The sequence below is a fragment of the Aplidium turbinatum genome, chromosome 9 (assembly GCF_918807975.1).
Source record: "Aplidium turbinatum chromosome 9, kaAplTurb1.1, whole genome shotgun sequence".
In the NCBI taxonomy this organism is placed as follows: domain Eukaryota; kingdom Metazoa; phylum Chordata; class Ascidiacea; order Aplousobranchia; family Polyclinidae; genus Aplidium; species Aplidium turbinatum.
In genome coordinates, this window is record NC_137480.1 from 4906181 (window position 1) to 4925401 (window position 19221).

At 40.7% G+C, this 19221-nt stretch overlaps 1 protein-coding gene across 1 annotated transcript in view; it reads left to right on the forward strand.

Annotated features, from left to right (window-relative positions):
* Positions 1 to 530: 530 nt before the first annotated feature.
* LOC145777163 (exportin-4-like) overlaps positions 531 to 19221 on the forward strand; it is a 33658-nt gene continuing 14967 nt past the window's right edge. Inside the window, exons 1-17 of the mRNA XM_082588471.1 lie at positions 531 to 681; positions 1186 to 1327; positions 1786 to 1930; positions 4528 to 4644; positions 5050 to 5209; positions 5575 to 5687; positions 8143 to 8300; positions 8787 to 8970; positions 9354 to 9543; positions 10331 to 10445; positions 11268 to 11401; positions 11583 to 11763; positions 12239 to 12398; positions 12727 to 12896; positions 14951 to 15122; positions 15254 to 15440; positions 15836 to 15942. Of these exons, the coding sequence (XP_082444597.1) occupies positions 531 to 681; positions 1186 to 1327; positions 1786 to 1930; positions 4528 to 4644; positions 5050 to 5209; positions 5575 to 5687; positions 8143 to 8300; positions 8787 to 8970; positions 9354 to 9543; positions 10331 to 10445; positions 11268 to 11401; positions 11583 to 11763; positions 12239 to 12398; positions 12727 to 12896; positions 14951 to 15122; positions 15254 to 15440; positions 15836 to 15942 (2586 nt within the window). The remainder of the gene's footprint in view (positions 682 to 1185; positions 1328 to 1785; positions 1931 to 4527; positions 4645 to 5049; positions 5210 to 5574; positions 5688 to 8142; positions 8301 to 8786; positions 8971 to 9353; positions 9544 to 10330; positions 10446 to 11267; positions 11402 to 11582; positions 11764 to 12238; positions 12399 to 12726; positions 12897 to 14950; positions 15123 to 15253; positions 15441 to 15835; positions 15943 to 19221) is intronic.

A 19221-nucleotide genomic window follows, 5' to 3' on the forward strand; every position in this document is an offset into this window, starting at 1 on the left:
CTACTAATTTTTGCCATTCAAGGCAAACTGTAGGGCCGTGTATATTCTCGTAGGCCACGCTCTAAGTAACACTGTGCGACTGTGCATTTATGCGGCTCTGTAGAAATGTTTACACAACACTGTCAGTTTGCTTTATCACTGTAATGCAACACATTGTGATTTTTTGTCAAAATTGCCAAGATTAGTAATTTATAAATTGTTTGATATAGTTTGTTTTTTGGTACGTTCGTCAATGTATTTATACTTTCATAATGCATATCACAGGTGCAGGCTAACTAAACATCTTGATTTAATTTGTACTTTGATCTCCTTTGAAAAACTGCTGTTTTATTTTTTTTTTATTTATTGTACAAAAATACCTTTTGGTTATACCCCCCCCATTGGAAAAATCAGGCTTTCTCAAGATTGATTCAACGTCTGCAAACGTTAAATTAATGTTGAAAAGGACTGATTTTCTGGCCGGATTATCACGTTTTACATTTCCACCTTGTTGTCAGCAGATTGTTATTGTTGTAAGTTAGTTTACTTGAATGGATTATATCAAAAGAATCGAATATGCGACACGTATATCCCTTGCCGCGCCTAATATGGTCACCCCTGAAGAGAGACAAGAAGCGGAAGAGGTTCTCATGACTTTCCGGAAATCAAAAGCTCCCTATCATGTCTGCACGACTATTCTAGGTCAGTTGTCTGTTTGTTTGACGGAGCCGCCGTACTGCCACCCAGACAGCAAATTAGTCATTTTTTGACATTGTTGGAAATTGGTGAAGAAGGGAAAAAAATTACTGATTTGCTGTCCGGGTTTATCCAAATGCCACGTTTGAAGTAAACTTCATGTGCCTCAACCGCGTGTTGCATTTGAATCAAGTTGGTTTGAAATTACACTACAAACGCTTCCTTTGTGTGAACAATTAAACATCGTTTGCATCACTAACGTTGGAATATGTTAACCGCGATTCAGACAATACGACGATCCAGATCGTTCAGAGATCTCATTGATGACAGAATTAATGAGATCAAAGAAGTTAGATCTTTATCAACATCACAGTGTTCGTCTTAAACTTCTAAACAGTTTAGCAGCTATTTAAATGTTCAAAAACCTTTCATCTGCAATATGCATGTGGGAAATAATTAAGTGGCGATGTAGTCTGCCACAGACTAATTGCTCCAATGAATTGTCTCTAGAAACAAGCACAGCCGACGCGGTACAGTACCAAGCTGCCGCAGCCATGAAGGAAGCGATCATTCGAGAGTGGACCGTGATACCAGCCGAAGTGAAGCTCTCCTTGCAGCAGTTTGTACTAACTTTCATCACTGATCGTTCAAAGTAAGTGCAGTTTTCACTTTTTTGCATCTTACTTCCAGCCTCTACTATCTATGCCGCGCCTTGAACTGCAGTAGGCCTAATCCACTAGTCAGTTTATAATACCTATTTAATAATAGTGTTATCCGATAACATTATTGCGCATTACTTCGACTTCTGCCTTCATCTTGGACTGTTCACAGATATCATCACTGCTGCCTTTATAAGTCGATGAATCAGTTATTGTGGCTGTTTGAGTCAGCTAGGCTTACGTATGCTGGGACACCATACGTCATACACAGCTGACAAAATATTGAATAAGAAGACTAGGCGCAATTGTGTTTAGATCGATATGATGCTGATTTTTTGTGTGACTGCGTAGTTTCTCTTGTGTAACGTATGTGAAGAGTCAGAAGCTATAGCCACCTGTTGCCTCTGTGATTCCATCTTGCATCAACAGCCTGGTTCATTGTCACTTTCAGCACGACCGGGTTTGTACGGGAGACGCTTTGCAACGTTCTTGCTGTGATGTTGAAGCGGTCGAGCATTGAGAACGGCGATCCTTCACGGAGGACCCCGTTTTATCAACACCTGACACAACTTGTCGCTTCTGGAGAGCCGCCAAAGGTAAGAAAGCTCTGAGTTGTCAGTTGCCACAAACACTTCACAACACACGTGGGTAGGAAGTAAGAAAAACCATTCACAACATCACTTTCACTCAAAGCCTTCCAAATAATTCCTCTAATAAATACGCATACGCAGATGACCTGGCTATTCTTTATTCTCACCGCAAATGGGAAACAGTGCAGAACACCTTGACTAAGGATATGGACATTCTATCTTCCTATCTGCACCAATGGCGCCTCAAGTTGAGTGAAGCGAAGACCGTGACTTCTGCCTTCCACCTATGTAATAGAGACTCAAACAGGGAAATTAACATCCAAAATAACGGCCGGACACTTCCTTTTGAAGCCACACCCACATACCTTGCAGGCCTTGAAACTCGTGTTTTTTTCCGGCAGCCATCGTGGCCTACCGAGAGCTCCTTCTCGGCGGCCAAATCTGCGTGCTTGGAGGCCAAAATACAATAACGATAGCACAAGTAAATAGCATTAAACTTGCAACAATGTTAAAATGATCACTTAGCGTTGTTGAAGTCTGGGCGACGTCCTGCAATAGAATCGTTGTACCACGCATTAAATGCTTTATCGGGATTGTAATCCGGTACTGCGGGACCATCTAACGACCCTAAATTGATTTAACTGCTCGCAGCTCAGTAAATTGTTTCAACTGCATACCGCCTTTCATAAAACCTGACCATTTATTCCGTTATGATGTCACCATTGAGGGTGTGAAGTCACTAACCCACAGCGTTCTCAACTATGAAGACATGTGTTTTACCCACGGATGTCAACTAACCTAGTTCTCCTTTTTAACAACGATTCAATGTCCGACAACATTGAATCGATATAAAAACGACAATATTGCCAGCTGATGTAAATTAGCACTTCGGATTAACGCTTCGTTAAAATAAACATCGGGAATTGCAAACAAGACTTTCAGCGCTGGTGATCGCAGCTGGATATATTCAATACAACAGTAGTGACTATGATGCGCTGGCCTAATTCTGCGTCACTCTTTGATACTACATATTTTCGACATTTAATCCACGATCATTCTAATGCGAAATTAAATAATTGGCTAGAAGAAACCGGCGGCCAAACTTGGCCGACGGAGGAGGTAGCACAGGCGGTCATTCAAGCACTACTTAGCGGCCATGGCCGCCGGCTGCTTTAAGGCTTGACCTTGGGGTTTGACTTGATCGGTCTCTTACATACCGCAAACACCTAGAACACTTACGCGGAAAAGTGACAGCTCGCTCTGCTCTCTTGAAACGTCTTGCTGGTACAAGGTGGGGTGCTAGCCCCTCAGTGCTGAGAACAAGTGGTTTAGCCTTAGTCTACGCCCCTGCTGAATACTGTGCTGCTATTTGGTGCAGAAACGCCCATACTGACCTTGTCGATGTGCCAATCAACAACTGCCTGCGAACTGTCACAGGTTGCCTCCGTCCAACTCCAACTGACTGCTTGCCTGTCCTCGCAAACATTGAGCCAGCTGCACTACGGCGCCAACGTGCTGTTCTTTCCCTGAGCCGTAAAGCCCTAAACCCCGGCCATCTGCTACACGCAACCACGCTGAGATATCCACCAAAGCAGCGGTTCAAATCAAGAAAGCCATTTGTACGCGCTGCACAAGACCTTCTGGCAGCCTCTGGTGGAAGCCCTAGCAAACAGTGGTGCCACTCGGCGTGGTGTGAACAATGGTCAAGCAGCACATCCCCACTTCGCCAAGTAATTAGATCCCCGCCCGAGAACCAGCTGGGCCATGGCCTCTCTAGACTTGCCTCATCAAGGCGTAACCGTTTGCTCACTGGTGTTGGACGCTATGGTGCAGACATGTTGCGCTGGGGCTTGGCAGAGAGTGCTGCTTGTGAGTGTGGTGAAATGCAGACGGCAGCCCACATTATCAAGGATTGCCGGCTATACAGACCACCTCATGGTATGGAAGGCCTAGTTTCCATCGATGACGACACCAGGCAGTGGCTAACCAACGGATGCCCTGACATAAAGCGACAACACGAGAGACGAAGAAGAAAGCCTAACGAATTTTTTCATTTTTACAAAGTCATTTTCCTGGAGGTTAACGATGTAAAAGTGACGACGTTTATTTTCCTGATGCTTGGTGTGTCACCGCCTTCAATTTTTACCCTGTATTTTTTTGAATAACCAATCATCAACTAGCTGCTGCCAACACGTGACTTGCATGAACATTTCCACGTCACATTTGTTTGATATATTCTGTGTTTTAAATTCTTTTAGATCAGATCTGCACAACATACAACCCGCGGCCACTTGTAACCCGCAAAATCTTTTCATGCGGCCCTCGAGATGATTCAAATATAATTATGTTACACTTACGTTCTGTAATAACGATTTTTTTAAATACAACAATGAGATAGTGGGGTACGCTTCTTTGGCGATTACCTTTAGGATGATGGTTTTATTTTTTCCCTATCTATATGATATCCGACAGTCACTTTATAAAATAGTTACAATCACGTTTGTATGCCTCCCACGAAATGTAGTTTTTCTTGTTACGACCCTTGTTCCATTTTGAGTTATGCATGCTTGTTTGAGATGGTAATAGCATTGTTCTTGAAATAGGAGAAAACCGCGTGTTCGATTCTATCCGCTCTTTGCACAGAGTTCTCCGCATCCGACAGGTCTAGCGGAGTCGGTGTGACCTGGGAACAACACAGCAAGTGTAAGAGGCAATTCGAGGTGGGTGCGATCCATGTACGTCACACAACTATGGTTTGTCGTCTGAATGTCTCGGGTCCAAGTCTCTGCTCGGTTGATTTGAAGCACTTCATTGAAAACTTTTGGATCCAAACTGATCTAAATCAAAAATGAAAAACTGATTGAATGCAACCATTATTGCAATTAATTATTTAATGCTAAAGGTAATGACAGTTTGTCAACCGAGATGGCTGGGCTTTCGTTAGCGGTTCAAAACCTCAAACTGCCGGAACCGGACTTTGAAATATACTGTCCCGGTTATCTGCTTTTTTACCTTGTGAAATATTGAAAGATTATTTTCATAATTTAACCTAATCTATTTGCGAGTATCACCATATCTCCAGGAGTCCAATTTTTTTTACCAACTTCATATTTCTAATTTTCAAGGAAAACGACCTGTGTCAGATATTCGATCTCGTGCTGCAAGTCTTACGTCACGTACAATCTGTGTCCTCCGACTGTCTATCGGGCGCCGAGGCTGGTTTGTGTGAGAAGGTTTACGTCATTGCAGAGCAGATCCTTAGTTGGCAGTTCTCGCCAGCAGCATGTAAGTGATGTGATAATACGCCAACTAATTCAGAATAGAAGAAAGAGCATATGGTCGAAATCAATAAGGAAAGTGAATTTCGTTTGCGTGTTGAACAAGCTCAACTGAGTTCTAAAATTTGTTTCATCCATTTGGTACCTACGAATGGAGAGTTGTGTTTTTTTCAACGGTGCTTGTTCAGTATTGAGCCGCCCGTTCCTTGACTTTCCCAGTCGTTGCACAACTTTACAAACTGACCAAGCAATTAATTATAGCTCGCTGATAGAGTTATATATTTTTCTCCGTTTCGTGCTTTCACGTTCACTTGTGGACCACTTTTATGAAATAGATTTAGCTTTTGTCTAATTGTCGATGTTTTTCTACAGACCAGAGGCGGTCTGCGCTATTCCACGACAGTACAGTGAAGCTATCTTTCAAGCCGACAGCTAGTTGGTCCACTGTGTTATGTGAGCCTTCATTAATACAACTGTTTTGGCAGGTACGCAGCCTACCCTCCAAATCTCGAATTCGCTTATCCGCTTCTACAAACTTAGGCTACGTTTACATGATAGGCGAAATGAAAATGACCGAAATGAAATCTCAAAGCGGCGTGAAAAAGGTTTTGTTCACATGCCATCTCATAGCGGCTGCTTTTGCTTTCGGGTGAAAGGAATACATCCTCTACGCATGAGTGATTTTCGCGCCTGTAACTAGGCTACTGAGTACGCTGAAAATAAAGTTGGTTCTCCTACCAAACAAAAACAACATAGATTCTACAATAAAACATGCAATTCCAAAGGGTACATTAGAGTGGTTCAAAAAAATACAATTTTCTCGGAATCTTCCTCCACAAGGCTTAAAATGTGCCATTTCCCCATAGAAGTGCCCTTGCAAAAAATTAGACTGATTGGAAGTCGTTTAAAGGTCAATCAGATTTTCACTTTTTTACCACATTCTGCCTATGCCAAACCCTATCGCACACAGGCCGATATTGTGTACAAGAATTACAGAGGGGGAAATGCCCGCTATCACCTTGAAAACCACAGCAGAGAATGAGCTAGACTTCTATATGATGCAGAATTAAACTTAGTGTGTATGTAAACAGATTTATTAACTTAACACCCAACAAAGCAAAAATCTTATTTTCATACTAAACTATCGGCAATTCGGCATCTACCATTATTATTGAAAAACACTCGAAACCGGCAGTAGTCTCATCAGTCATCACTTCAATCATTTTCATGAGACTCAGAAACAGTACCAGTACCTACTGCAGTTAGTAAGCATCCACAGGAAAAGGTTTCCGGTGCCAACCAAAGCAACCCTTAATCTCAACAAAGCCTGAAATGAGACTGTGACGAAAACAGTGGCCGAATGTCATATCTGATTTAACACCACAGTCCTTGATGCTAACATTGTATTTTAATTCATTTATCGTGATATGGATGTCTCTTTGTGATAAAAGCAAATTGTATTATGCTTAAACTTATTTAACCTGTCAAAATAATTGAAGTGATGACTGATGAGACTACTGCCGGTTTCAAGTGTTTTTCAATAAAAATGGTAGATGCCGAATTGCCGATAGTTTAGTATGAAAATAAGATTTTTGCTTTGTTGGGTGTTAAGTTAATAAATCTGTTTACATACACACTAAGTTTAATTCTGCATCATATAGAAGTCTAGCTCATTCTCTGCTGTGGTTTTCAAAACAATAGGGGGCATTTCCCTCTCTGTAAGTCTTGCACACAATATCGGCCTGTGTGCGATAGGGTTTGACATAGGCAGAATGTGGTAAAAAAGTGAAAATCTGATTGACCTTTAAACGACTTCCAATCAGTTTAATTTTTTGCAAGGGCACTTCTATGGGGAAATGGCACATTTTAAGCCTTGTGGAGGAAGATTCCGAGAAAATTGTGTTTTTTTGAACCACTCTAGGGTACATTAACCAGTACTGAAACAGCAGAAGTGCTTTCAAAATTCATTTAGGTTAATAGACTGACATCACAAGTTCAGAGCAAATTTACTTGTGTTCTTCAAGAATGGACTAGCTTAATTTATTGGCCAATTATTTGCTCTTTACTAGTGCACCAGTCCAATGCATGTCTTAAATGATTACAGATGACATTGACAATAAGTTTTTGTGCTCAGTCTAAAAAAACAGCCAACATTCTAGACTAGTCCCAGTTGAAAATGTATATCATTATGACTTTACAAATATAAGGCTATGCTTATTGTACTGATGTAATGCTCAAGTTCTCCTTTCCTAATACACTTTGCAGCATATCTTTAAGAAAATTGGGATGATTGGTTGTAGGCTAGATAGCTGGTTCTAAAGCACAACCAACATTCTAGACCAGTGGTAAAATTCTATTATTATGACTTCAAAAACAAAACTATTTTATTTATGTTATGTTCAAGTTCTTTTAACGTGCTACACTACCAATTACTACACTACCAGCTGACTGACTATAATCAAACTACTAGGGCTAATTTCATTGCTAGGATCTCATTGCGGCGTGTTTACATAGCCGCAACCAGTTGACATCGGTTTCATTTCTGTCAAAACTACCGATGTGAAATCCAGACCGCCATGAATCTCACTTCGGTCGCCGCGTGTAAACAGATTACGCGTCCGCCAAACGAACCGAAATGGAAATCTTTCATTTCGGGCGCAATGAAACGTCATGTAAACGTAGCCTTAGCCTTCCCTCTTCTGCCTTTGCTTTTATATCTCAGTCAACCTGTCAGTATAATTTCATCTCAAGGAAATTTTTTAGCAAATATTGATGCATTCAGCTCTGTTACTACCTATTGATTCATGTTAAGTGTAAGCTCAGAGTGAAAATAATTACAACCTCTATCTTACAGTTATGGTCGTTCTTGTTACACAGCGAATTGTTTCAAGTTTATGTTTTTCACACGAGATTGTACACCGTGTTTCTTTGCTTTTGCAGCTCCACATAAAAGTTCGTAAAAGCGAGTCGTTATGCCACGCTTCCATATCGTGCCTCTCTCAGCTCGCATCGTTGCAAGGAAGTGTTTTCAGCGACCAGCAGCAAGCCATGTGTTACCTCGGCAACTTCATACAAGGCTTTCTCGGCGTCTATGCAAGGTAATGACGGGTTTTACTTCACGTTTTTTCAACGAGTCTTAATCAAGCGGCCTTTACCGTGAATTCTCATTGGAATTGTACAATCCGCTTAATAAATCCAATTTGCTTTGGTCGAGTTGGTGCTTGAGAATGTCATTATGTGTCTCAACAAACCAGGCCGTGTGCTCTTTGTGGTCGTCGAACGGAGGTCCTACTAAGCAATAAGCATAGCTCAGATGCCTTCACCATTCAGCTTTGCGAGTGACAAGCACTAGGGTTGACCAAGCGATGCATAGTTCTAAGCACAAGACATCGATGGTTTATCCGCATCTGCAAAGGTGCAGCCTAGTATATGTCGATATTACGATACTGTTTGCTCATTATGCTTATGCTGTAATGTATTGCAAAAATTCCATGCTTAAAGTTATATCAGGTTCTTATGGAGTGGTCTGAGATAGTAAAAACCTATATGACCAAGTACTAATTTAATCTGTTGTCATTCGGTAGTGGTTCAGTGGAAGGATTTGAAGCCTTCGGTGTCTCGAATGTTGTGCGCAATCTTGTGGAAGCCAACGCTATCCAAACATGGGCCCTCTTGCCCCGTGAACATAACCTCTTCCCAACATTTCTTCAAGTCGTGACTCTACTCACCTGCAATTTTGGGAAAAGTGCTGCAGAGGAAAGTGAAGAGGTATAAAAAGTGTTCTATTGTTTGCACTACAGAGTGCAACTATTGGAACAGTTTGGCGATGGCATTGAAACAGTTTATGTACCACTTGGTGTGGGTTCGGTCCTACTAATGGCGTGTTGATGTGTAACGCCAGCTCAAGCACAGTTGTCAAAATTGTATAGCACAAACTACACTCGACAACCCTATATGTGCCGTTCTGATGGAACACAAATGTTTGTGACGTATTTGAAAAAAAAATGAAAGCAAGATGTCGATATACAAGATGTGATGAAAATGAAGCTATTTTAAAATCTAGGAATCACTACGTGCTTTCTTTGCTTGTTTTTTTTTATAACCGTGTGCCATTGCACCTTTACCTGCACTGACCAACTAAATGCCTTTAGATGGACGAAGAAGACCAGATCTACATGGAAGCATACGACAATATACTGGATTCATGGACCACATTCATCGAGAACATGGAGGAACAAGACAAGCAATTGTTTCTTGCTCCTTGCGCGTCCCACATCGTTGAGTGTTTCATTCACTGCCATCTGGCGCCCCCTGACGGCGTTCGGAAAACATCCAAAGAAGGTGAACTCTTTTTTATTGTAAGGGTTCAAAACAGTACAACCTTTTCATGCACCGATGTTTCTTGGTTATAGGTTTTTATATACCCCTGTCGGCCCAACTATATGAAAGCGCAACCAGTGTGTTGCCACACCTTAAATCAGTTTTTCTTAATGCCGAATGTTAAACAAGAACGAGATGCAGTGCTATTTTAATGTGGTCTTTGGTATGACCTGACGTGATATCGAACCCATGTCTAAGGATTTTGAGACAGGCACTCTATCCACTAAGCCAACCAACAGACGCTTGGTTCATCGGTACTAGCATTGCCGAAGCTTATTATTATTATCGCTTCAATAAACCAGGCGTGATGTGGAAGCGCACACACGAACTAACGGCAGCTGTGGGCGTGGAATATTACAGCGAGTATGACGTTAACCTTGAAGCTGTTGGTTTGCTGTTTGTAAAGGGTTTGTCTGCTATATGTATTTATGAATACATACACTGGCCTGGTTCGTGTATTGTATGTCTTGTCTCTGCTCCTGTACGTTTGCTTATCTTTCGCATCATATCAACGAGTTTATAATCATGGCATTGCATTTTCCCATGTTTCGTCCTGAGTTGTGAATCTATGTCTTCTGAATACTTTTCAGCATTTTAAATTTTGTGAAACGTGTAGTGGACGAATGTACGCCATTAGCTGGCGCTCTATGAAGGCTTTGATCAAGACGAAATGTGCCGTCAAGTTTCAAATTAATTTTAAACCGGTTCTCAAAATTGAACATTCTAACGTGAACATTTAAAACCTCAGATGAAGATATTGACGAACTGGATGAAAACGACATTGAAAAGTTTGCCACGCAGCTCATGTCAATAGCCTCCCTATCCCGTATGACCCCGCAAACTATCGCTCCTCTCCTGTGCAGGTGACTGTCCTTTCGTGTCGTCTGCTGCTTTTTTGTTGACGCAAATAAGCTAAAGAGTAGTTTCTTCTCCAGAAGAATCCATTTGATAGATTTAGAAAAGATTCAATAGGCAGAATGAGGTGGATAAAGTGATTGAAGACAATCGTTGTGAGAAATTGGCCACCTCCACTTGTGGGGGGAAAATCAGATTTAGATAGTGATGAGAAAAGTTGTTCTGCAATTCTAAACTAGGCTTATTCCTCATCTGTTAGTATTTAATCTGAGGTTGTAAGTTGACACGGTGTGTGAAACGTCAGTGGAATCATGATGCCTGTCTTTTAATTGTCTACTTCACATTATTTAATGAGTTTGTTGGAGCAACTGAGAGCTGCAATCCACACAAACGATGCCAACTGTGGCTGAAAGTTTTGCAATTGCGAAGCGAATGACGCCATTTGCTTCAATGCAAGGGCTCCATGGCTTAGCGGTGAGTGTCTGCCTGACGTGCGATAGGGCGTCGGCTTGATACCCACGGGTAGTACCTGCTTGTAATGTGTATTCGTAAACCACTTACTGAGATGCTTGAAGAGGGGAGATTCCTCACGTCCTTTAAATCTTCAACCACTGGGCGTTCAGTTTAGCAGATCATAGCCCTAAGAAAGGCCATATGCGTTACTCCCTAGAGCATAAGAGAAAAGAGAATCACTCATAGTCGTGAGAGAAATCAAGAGCTATAGTCGAAGGGGTGCCACTCGGCAATCGGCGGCACCGGGAGTAGAACGACCAAAACGTGTCAAATAAAAGTATGTATTTTGATCTATTTAACTCAATTCCATTTCACAGAATGCTGGAGGATCGCACAAATAGACTCCAAGATCGGCTACAACTCACACGACAGCACGAGTCTGCCTCTCCGCCAGATGGTAGCATCATGACCGATTTGTATGAAGACTTACACTGGATTATTCTAATGGCTGGTTAGTTGAAAACTATATTTTTTACTTTTTATAGATCATTATCACCTCTATTGTGGAGCATGTCATTGTAGTATTGGAAATATTTTGATTTATTCAAACTGTCAGGACATTAAAGCTTTGAGTAGAGAATTGTAATTGAAATACTTAAACCTCGCTTCCATTCTTCTGTTTCTCTTCTCAGGCCATCTTCTTGTGGATGATTGCGATGGGGAGACAGTGCTGATGCCTCCAGAGATCATCAAGTATTCCATCGCGCAGAAAGCATCGGTTGATGAGAACATCACCCTTCGTGTACTTGGATCGCCCAAGGAGAAAATATCGGACATTCCCGGTGCTGAGCAGGCCACCGACTTCGTGATAAGGTTCGATCTCGATAAGGATTGTTGATACCATATGGGATTAATTATATCAGCCATGGTGGCTTTAAAAACACAATAATCACCATTTTTTTCCGGAATCTATTTAAATGCGGAACATCTATCATTTTTTCTCCTGTCCGACCGAAGAAGCCTTTTCACTGAAGCAACTATGTTCCCACAAAGAAGAACTTAAACTCCTGCGTGGCAGAGTTGCACAGGCTTCCGGTGAGGCACCTATCGAGGCCGTATTAGCTGTGTGCACTGACGGCATGCTTGGAAGTAGATTTCTTGCTTTTTCATCGACTATTTTAAATCTTTATTGGTTGTTCCATTGCTTCTTGTGTGCTGTTAAACTGATTTGTAATTGTGCCACTACAACCGTGTTACTGACAAGTTGTATGTTGTTTTAGTAGACGAAAATAAACGAGTTTCTTTCTTTAACAAACTACAGAAAAACTCTCAAAGTATCTTGTTTCAGACTTGTGTCAAACATCATCCGCCTGAGCGAGGTTCAAACCAGCGCCCTTTCGTCTGGGATGGCTGGTATATTGAGCCCGCAACTGGCGCAAGACACTATGTGGTTCATCAGAGTCTGGTCTTCAGCTTACCTCGTCTTTCCCGAAGATTACTACGAAGAGGTTGGTGGCAGTTTTAGTCATGTTTGCTTAAGAAAACTGTTACGTTATTTGTTGGCTCAAAACTGAATTGTTTGGTTGCTTTTATATTGCTATTTAAAAAGTTCAAACTTTAATGGTCGGGCCTGTCTTAGTAGATTTGAAGCTCGGCAAGATTGAGGGTTTGTTCGCCAATACAATACAATTGTGTGCGCATCGCACAAAGATTGATAATTTTAAACTTTTAGTTTCGTTTATTGGTACGACAGCCATATTTTCTCCAACGTACGAGCTGCACGTTTTGACAATATTAAACATCAATCAGCATGAACTTTAGAAAACTATTTTTCAGATTAGTCCGGTTTTATCCGGCGCGTTCGGTCGTAACTCTGACGGCGCCAAGTGGTTGGTAGGCTACATGACCTCGCATGTGGTGCACATGTTCATGCATTGGTCCGCCGAGCCTGACTTGCTACTTGAAACTTGTGACGTTCTCCACAACTTGACCAATCACGGCGAAAGGTAGTCTGTAAATTAAGTAGATGTGATGCTTATTGGGCATTCACGCCCTGTATCGATTTTTTGGTGTCCGACGTTTTTTTCGTAAACAGTTTTTCGTAAAACATTTGTTCGTAAGCAATTGTTCGTAAAATCAATTCTTCGTAAAGCAATTCTTCGTAAAGCAATTCTTCGGGCATGCAATTGACCGTAATGCTAATTGTTTGTAAACAAATGTTCATAAAAGTTAGGCTACAGCTTTAAAAAAAAAACAGTTACAATTGTTTACGAACAATCAATTAGGGTAGCCTATATGCTAGGGGGTCTGCTACTATTCGGTGAGTCCGATTCGGTGAGTCTGATTCGGTGAGTTCCTAACCTCTAACCCCTAATCCTAACCCCTAACCCTAAAACGGCAATGATAATTAGGCTACGGTACCCGATAATTTAAAAAAAAAATTGAAAAAATCCCCCGTTAAGGGATCGGACTCACCGAATCGGACTCACCGAAACGGGCCATTCCGATGCTAGAGATGTGCTAATTGTGCTTAAAGACGTGCTGTACGTGTAGAGTGTAGACGAGCAGACAGAGTGTAGAGTCCCTGATTCAGAATGGCATTACAGTTTGTGAGCAGCGAAAAAGGAAAGCCAAAACTTTTGTATACAGTAGTGGCCAGCTTTATTACAAAGATTATAGTGCACTTAACGCACAAGGGCAAGAAACTACTTATTGGAAATGTGAGCATTTTAATAAGAAATGTCCTGCACGAGTAACACTGCTATGGCAGCCATTGTACAATCCAGAGGTGAGCACAATCATGCTGGAGATGCTGGTCATGTCGAAGCAGCAAAGGTTATGGAAAATATTCGTTGTGCAGCAAAAGACAGTCGTAATGCCCCAAGTTACCTCGTCTCAGCAAAAACTATTGGACTCAGTCAAGCCACGGCAGCAAAACTGCCAAGTGTGCAGAGCATGAAAAGGGCAGTCACCCAAGTGCGATGGAAGGAAAATGCAGGCCCGGCAATCCCACATTCTCTCCGTGACATTGTGCTTCCAGTGGAGTACAAGCAAACGTTTGCTGGTGTAACATTCTTGGCCTATGATTCTGGGCCTGGAGATAACCGTATAGTCCTCTTTGCCACTGAAAGAAATCTGCAGCTCCTTGCCCGTTCAAGTCGTCAAGGGCGCCGTCCTCCAATGTTTGCAATTCAAATGTGGATCTGCTATGATGGCGTCCTCAGTGGCCTTCCCAAAACTAATAATAGCATTGAAGGATGGCACAGAGGGTTCATGTTCCAGGTATCTGCAAATCATCCAGATATTTGGAAGTTCATATCTGCAATCAAGCGAGAGCAAAACCTAAATCAGGTTCACATTGAACAGTATGTCAGTGGCCAGGCAGGACCTCCTCCAAAGAAGAAGTACAAGGACAGTGCAGAAAGACTAACTAGAGTCGTCCGAACTTGGCGTCAAGACTTTCAAGATGATGAAATTTGTGATTACTTGCGTGGAATTGCACACAATACTTCATACTAAACTTGGCTCGTGGACAATTTGTACGAAGTTACTCAAAGTAGTATTGGTAGTGTAAGCAAAGAATTGCTAAACACACACAATTCTTGTATTCCAATAAATAACAAAAAATGCGCTTTTTCATTGTGCTTATTTCTTTGTGTCGTCGTAACTTGGTTATTCAGGAAAATTTGCATTACGCACCTTCATCGGAAATTGCAAGACAAACCTTGCTGTTGCGAAAAATTGTTCACAAACAATTCACCTATCACCTGTTTACGAACAATTCACCTATACGAAGAATTGCTTTACGAAGAGTTGATTTTGCGAACAATTGTTTACGAACAATTGCTTTACGAACAATTGCTTTACGAACAATTCACCTATAGCCGATTTTTTAACCTTTTAATTGTATTTCAAACTTCCGGTCTTCTAACTTTGTTGTACTTCCCTTTTCTTAATTTGGGAAAGTTCTGATCTTTTGAGTTTGATGATAGTTCTGCCAAACTTTTGGCCTTCTACATTCGTCATTCGGTAAAAATTCAGACATATGGATATGATTTAGGTGTAGCTTGTTGGTCGAATGTGGAGATTTTTGGAATTTTTGCAAGCAGTTTTGCGACAACTCTGAACCTTTTTGCAACCTGCCGAACTACGTCAAGCAGAAGATTATGACGTCACTCGTGCTGGCCGGTTCGGCGAAAATGAACGTTTATAAAGAAAAGTATTGGGAACAGGTTAGTGAAGATTGTCTCGAAATGCTTGTCTAGGCATACTTCAAGCCACTTGATCATGTGTTACTTAAGCCCTTTAAAGTTTTTATAGCGGCAACTGTATAACATGACTTAAATTTCGCTTGTCCTCTCAGACGTTGGAGCCATTGCAGAAGCATTACAAGCAGCTTGTCTCAAAAGACTGGTTTATGAAATCTGCTACCGACGAAAATATTCGTAGAGAGGTCTCGGCGCTGCTTATTCTGCTGCAAGGTGTCGCTATTGCTTCTCGCCCTAGCAATTCCTGTCTCCTCTTTGGATACCTATCACCTGTGCTGGAAGGTAAATGCATAATCAGTGATCACTCCTTACACCTCTACCCCCCACAACCGAGCACTCACCACACGGTCATGTAATGCCAACAAAGCACTCAAGCACATGATGTCGTGTACTGCTTTCCTTAACGTTTTGTGCTAACGTTAGATGGAATGCAGTGTTTGATCAAACTTAGTTTCGAACCCAGGTTATATTGACTCAGATGCGGGTGGTACTTTTGCCACATTACTAACAGTGAACCCTCTGTTAGTGAGGTTGTTTCGATTGATACCGTATTGATCTTCGGCCATTGTGTTTATTATTAAAGTGTTCTGGAATCACTAGATCGCCGAACTGCAGTAGTTGATGAGTCAGCAGTTGTTGATGATTCAGCAGAAACAATAACAGGTTTCCATCCACAGATTGCCCAAAACTTCTGGACGTGTATTTTAATTACGAGGACCTTGTTATTCTAATATTGGAACTTTTTGTCGAGGTCACCCACAAGCAGATGTGCTACCTTAAGCAGGTAGGAATGTTTCATCACTTGAAGCAATGACTTTGTTTCTGCACTTTGACACTAGTTTGTGTTATGATTGGCTGATCTTAAAGAAGTGTATTCTACTATTTTGCGGTCTATAGCCGGCTTTTGTAAATTTCTTCTTTGTGTTTATAGTTTTTAAGATTGATTATGATTAGGCCGGATGGTTGCAAATCGCTGATGTTTTAAGGCACTCGGTACGTTCTTTTGAATGTTTCCTATTTTTGCTAATTTTGAAGCGGTCTATATTTAAAAGCATGGTTCCATCATGTAATGATGAATAACATGGCAGTGCTTACAAATTGGTTAGCGGGCGACATGTGGTTTCGCATTGTCTTGGTATCAATAACTTCATACCCGTAGTTTATGCCACATGCAATATATTGGCAATTGTAGAGCGATCAATGCTATTTATTGCTAATTTTTTATTTTATTGCTAATTTTTATTTCTAATTAAGAACTAACAAACGAACCGCAATCGTGGTCCAAGCAGCTACAATATTTCGTTGTTGGACGTCGTGTCCACGGTTGAGTGTTGTTTAGCATGCGCAACGGGGCGTTGGTCTGTGATTGATCCCACTGGCACGAGGTTTTCTATTAATTATACAGCTTCGGTAGAGAGTTTGTCTTGTTGAACCATAGGCATACGAAGCCGAGCAACGTTATCAAGTTTAACATATTTAAAGATTATTATATTTACAATAAAACACAAAACTACGCAACAATTAAATATCGAACGTTTTCGACATCACAAGATGTCCTCTTCAGGAATAATATACATACAACTTAACTACATCTGAATAAAATACAATGGTTAACTAAATCTATAAACAGGAAAAAACAAAAACTGCACAGTACTTCTGACCAGCTCAAACTCAACGATAGGCTCCACGAGAATCAAAGTTAACTGCATCAAAAGGTGTTAAACAGATCACATGATATGGTAGAAAGGCAAGGTACGAAAAAACTAATTTTAAAATACAGAGAGCAAGAAAGACGAGCCGCAAGCATACAATTGTCTGTTCAAAAGTGGATTGTGACGTTTTATGTACAAGGCTTCCAAGATCTTAGTTTGATACTCAGACCTGCCTCTGGACATGATCTCAAATTGCTTCATAGAAACGTTGTTTTGACATTCTGTACATGAAAAAATGTGATCTGTAATTGCGCTTTTCTGTACAGAATTCAAATTGAGCTGTTCCCCAGCTCTAGTCGATAAATGTCTTGTTGACATACCGATGTATGTCAGGCTTGCATCACCCAAACAACTGAATTTATAAACTACATTAGAACATAGAGCAAAGGGCGTAGGCGACCTCAGCTGGAAATATCTGCCTACTTTGAACGTTCTATATACAGGGTAAATGTCACAATCAAATTTCTTTTTGACAATTTTAGCTAGATTTTTTGAAAATCTTACCGAATCTTTTCCCAAGAATGGTAGATCAAAAAAGTTGCTAAAATCGTCTTCTCCGGGTTTATCTTTCGGTTTCGTATCCAAAAAAGCTGTTAATATTTTATCAAAAAAGTATGACGGGTATCCATTTAAATGTAGCATATTTTTCAACTTGTTAGTTTCATTGTGGAACAATAAGTCCGTCGAGCAAACCAAACGGGCACGAGATAAAAGACATAAGATTAATCCAGATTTCCACTTATTTGGGCAAAAAGCGTTGTAATTTAAAAGTAGGCCAGTAGGCCAAGTGCGCTAAAAAGAAGTTGGCCAAAGTTGGACCAAGTGGAGAACCCATGGTGACGCCATCAATCTGCTTAAACAAGCGATTATTAAACATAAACATACCTTCAGTGGCCAGATTTAACAATTTTATGAAATTCTTTTTCTCAATGAGTGGTCGATGCGGTTGGTTGTCATCAAAAATGTGATCAGCAATAATATTAATGGTTTCTCAAAGCGGCACGTTAGTAAATAGCGGTGTCACATCGAAACTCACCATAACACTATTCGGAGGACATTTAAAATCCTTCAGATTTTCCATGAATTGTTTAGTCGAATTTAGCATGTAAGTGTTGGGAATGTACGGCTTTATGATATTGTCCAGAAATTTTTCCAGTTGATATTCCGGAGTGCCAATCATGGAAACGACTGGTCTCGCGGGATTGCCTGGCTTGGCTTTATTAATGGCTTTACCTGGATTGCCTGGCTTTATTAATTATACCTTTTATTAAAAAGGTAAACCATTCACAAAGTACATGGAAATGAATAGGAAATACGCAGTTACCTTCCAAGGCTGCACGTCGGTACTACCGAGTTCTTGACGTAATGCATGCCTTGAAGAATAAATTAAACGTTGAACAGGTTTCTCAAACGCGTAGAGCAAGCTTGAAAAGTAGGTCATCATTAGCAAAAGTGATCACGGATTTGTAGAAAGAAGACAGCTTTAAGCAGTTGGAGGTGGTCCTATTCTTGATGCAACTGTCGGGTATGAGAAGATAGGTTTTGATTGTATTAACTAGGAGAGTAATATAGTTTCGGGAAAGAGTTTGCTTTCTTGTACCAAAGACAGGCAAGACACAACAATACAACAGGGTTGAGCATTATAACAATATTTTTTACATATTTACAAATAGTTTTAACAGTCGAACGTTTTCGGCTTAACTTAAGTTAAGCCCTCTCCAGGAATCTGAAAATATTTATAAAAATGTCATAAATTTGACAAAAATCCCAATTTGACACAAAAATTCAGGAAGCGCTGTTAATCAAACGCTACAACCCAAATTTAAACAAACAAATATTTGCGGGAGACGCCTCCATTCTCCTCAACATTTACTAGATGTATCGCGTACCCTGTGGTGCAAATTCTTTTGTAGTTACGTAGTTGCCTTTTACTAATGTCATTTGTTTTCCATCTGTCTGTTTGTTTTCCACACTATTGCTTTTAATCGCTGCCTATTTCTTGATGCTTACAGTCAGTTAGTTAGTTAGGCTACCTTCAAGAAGTTGAAATTCAACACTGCTCACTCAAATAACCTCATTAATTAACAATTTATATTCATAACTTTCAGTGTTCATAGAGATAGGCTTTAGGCTGCAGTGAAAAGTTCTGTGAAAGTACTATTGGTGAAGGTGGGGACACCTCAGATAGATTGTCTAAGTTCTAGCGCGCTGAAAGGTTACGACAGGCTACCACGACACGACAGGCTATACAAGTTTTAAAGAAATACATCATTGAAATCCTTCTGTGGCAGTGAATGATTTTTTTTTTTTGAAATATTGAGATAACTTCAATTAAACCAAACCTTCTACCC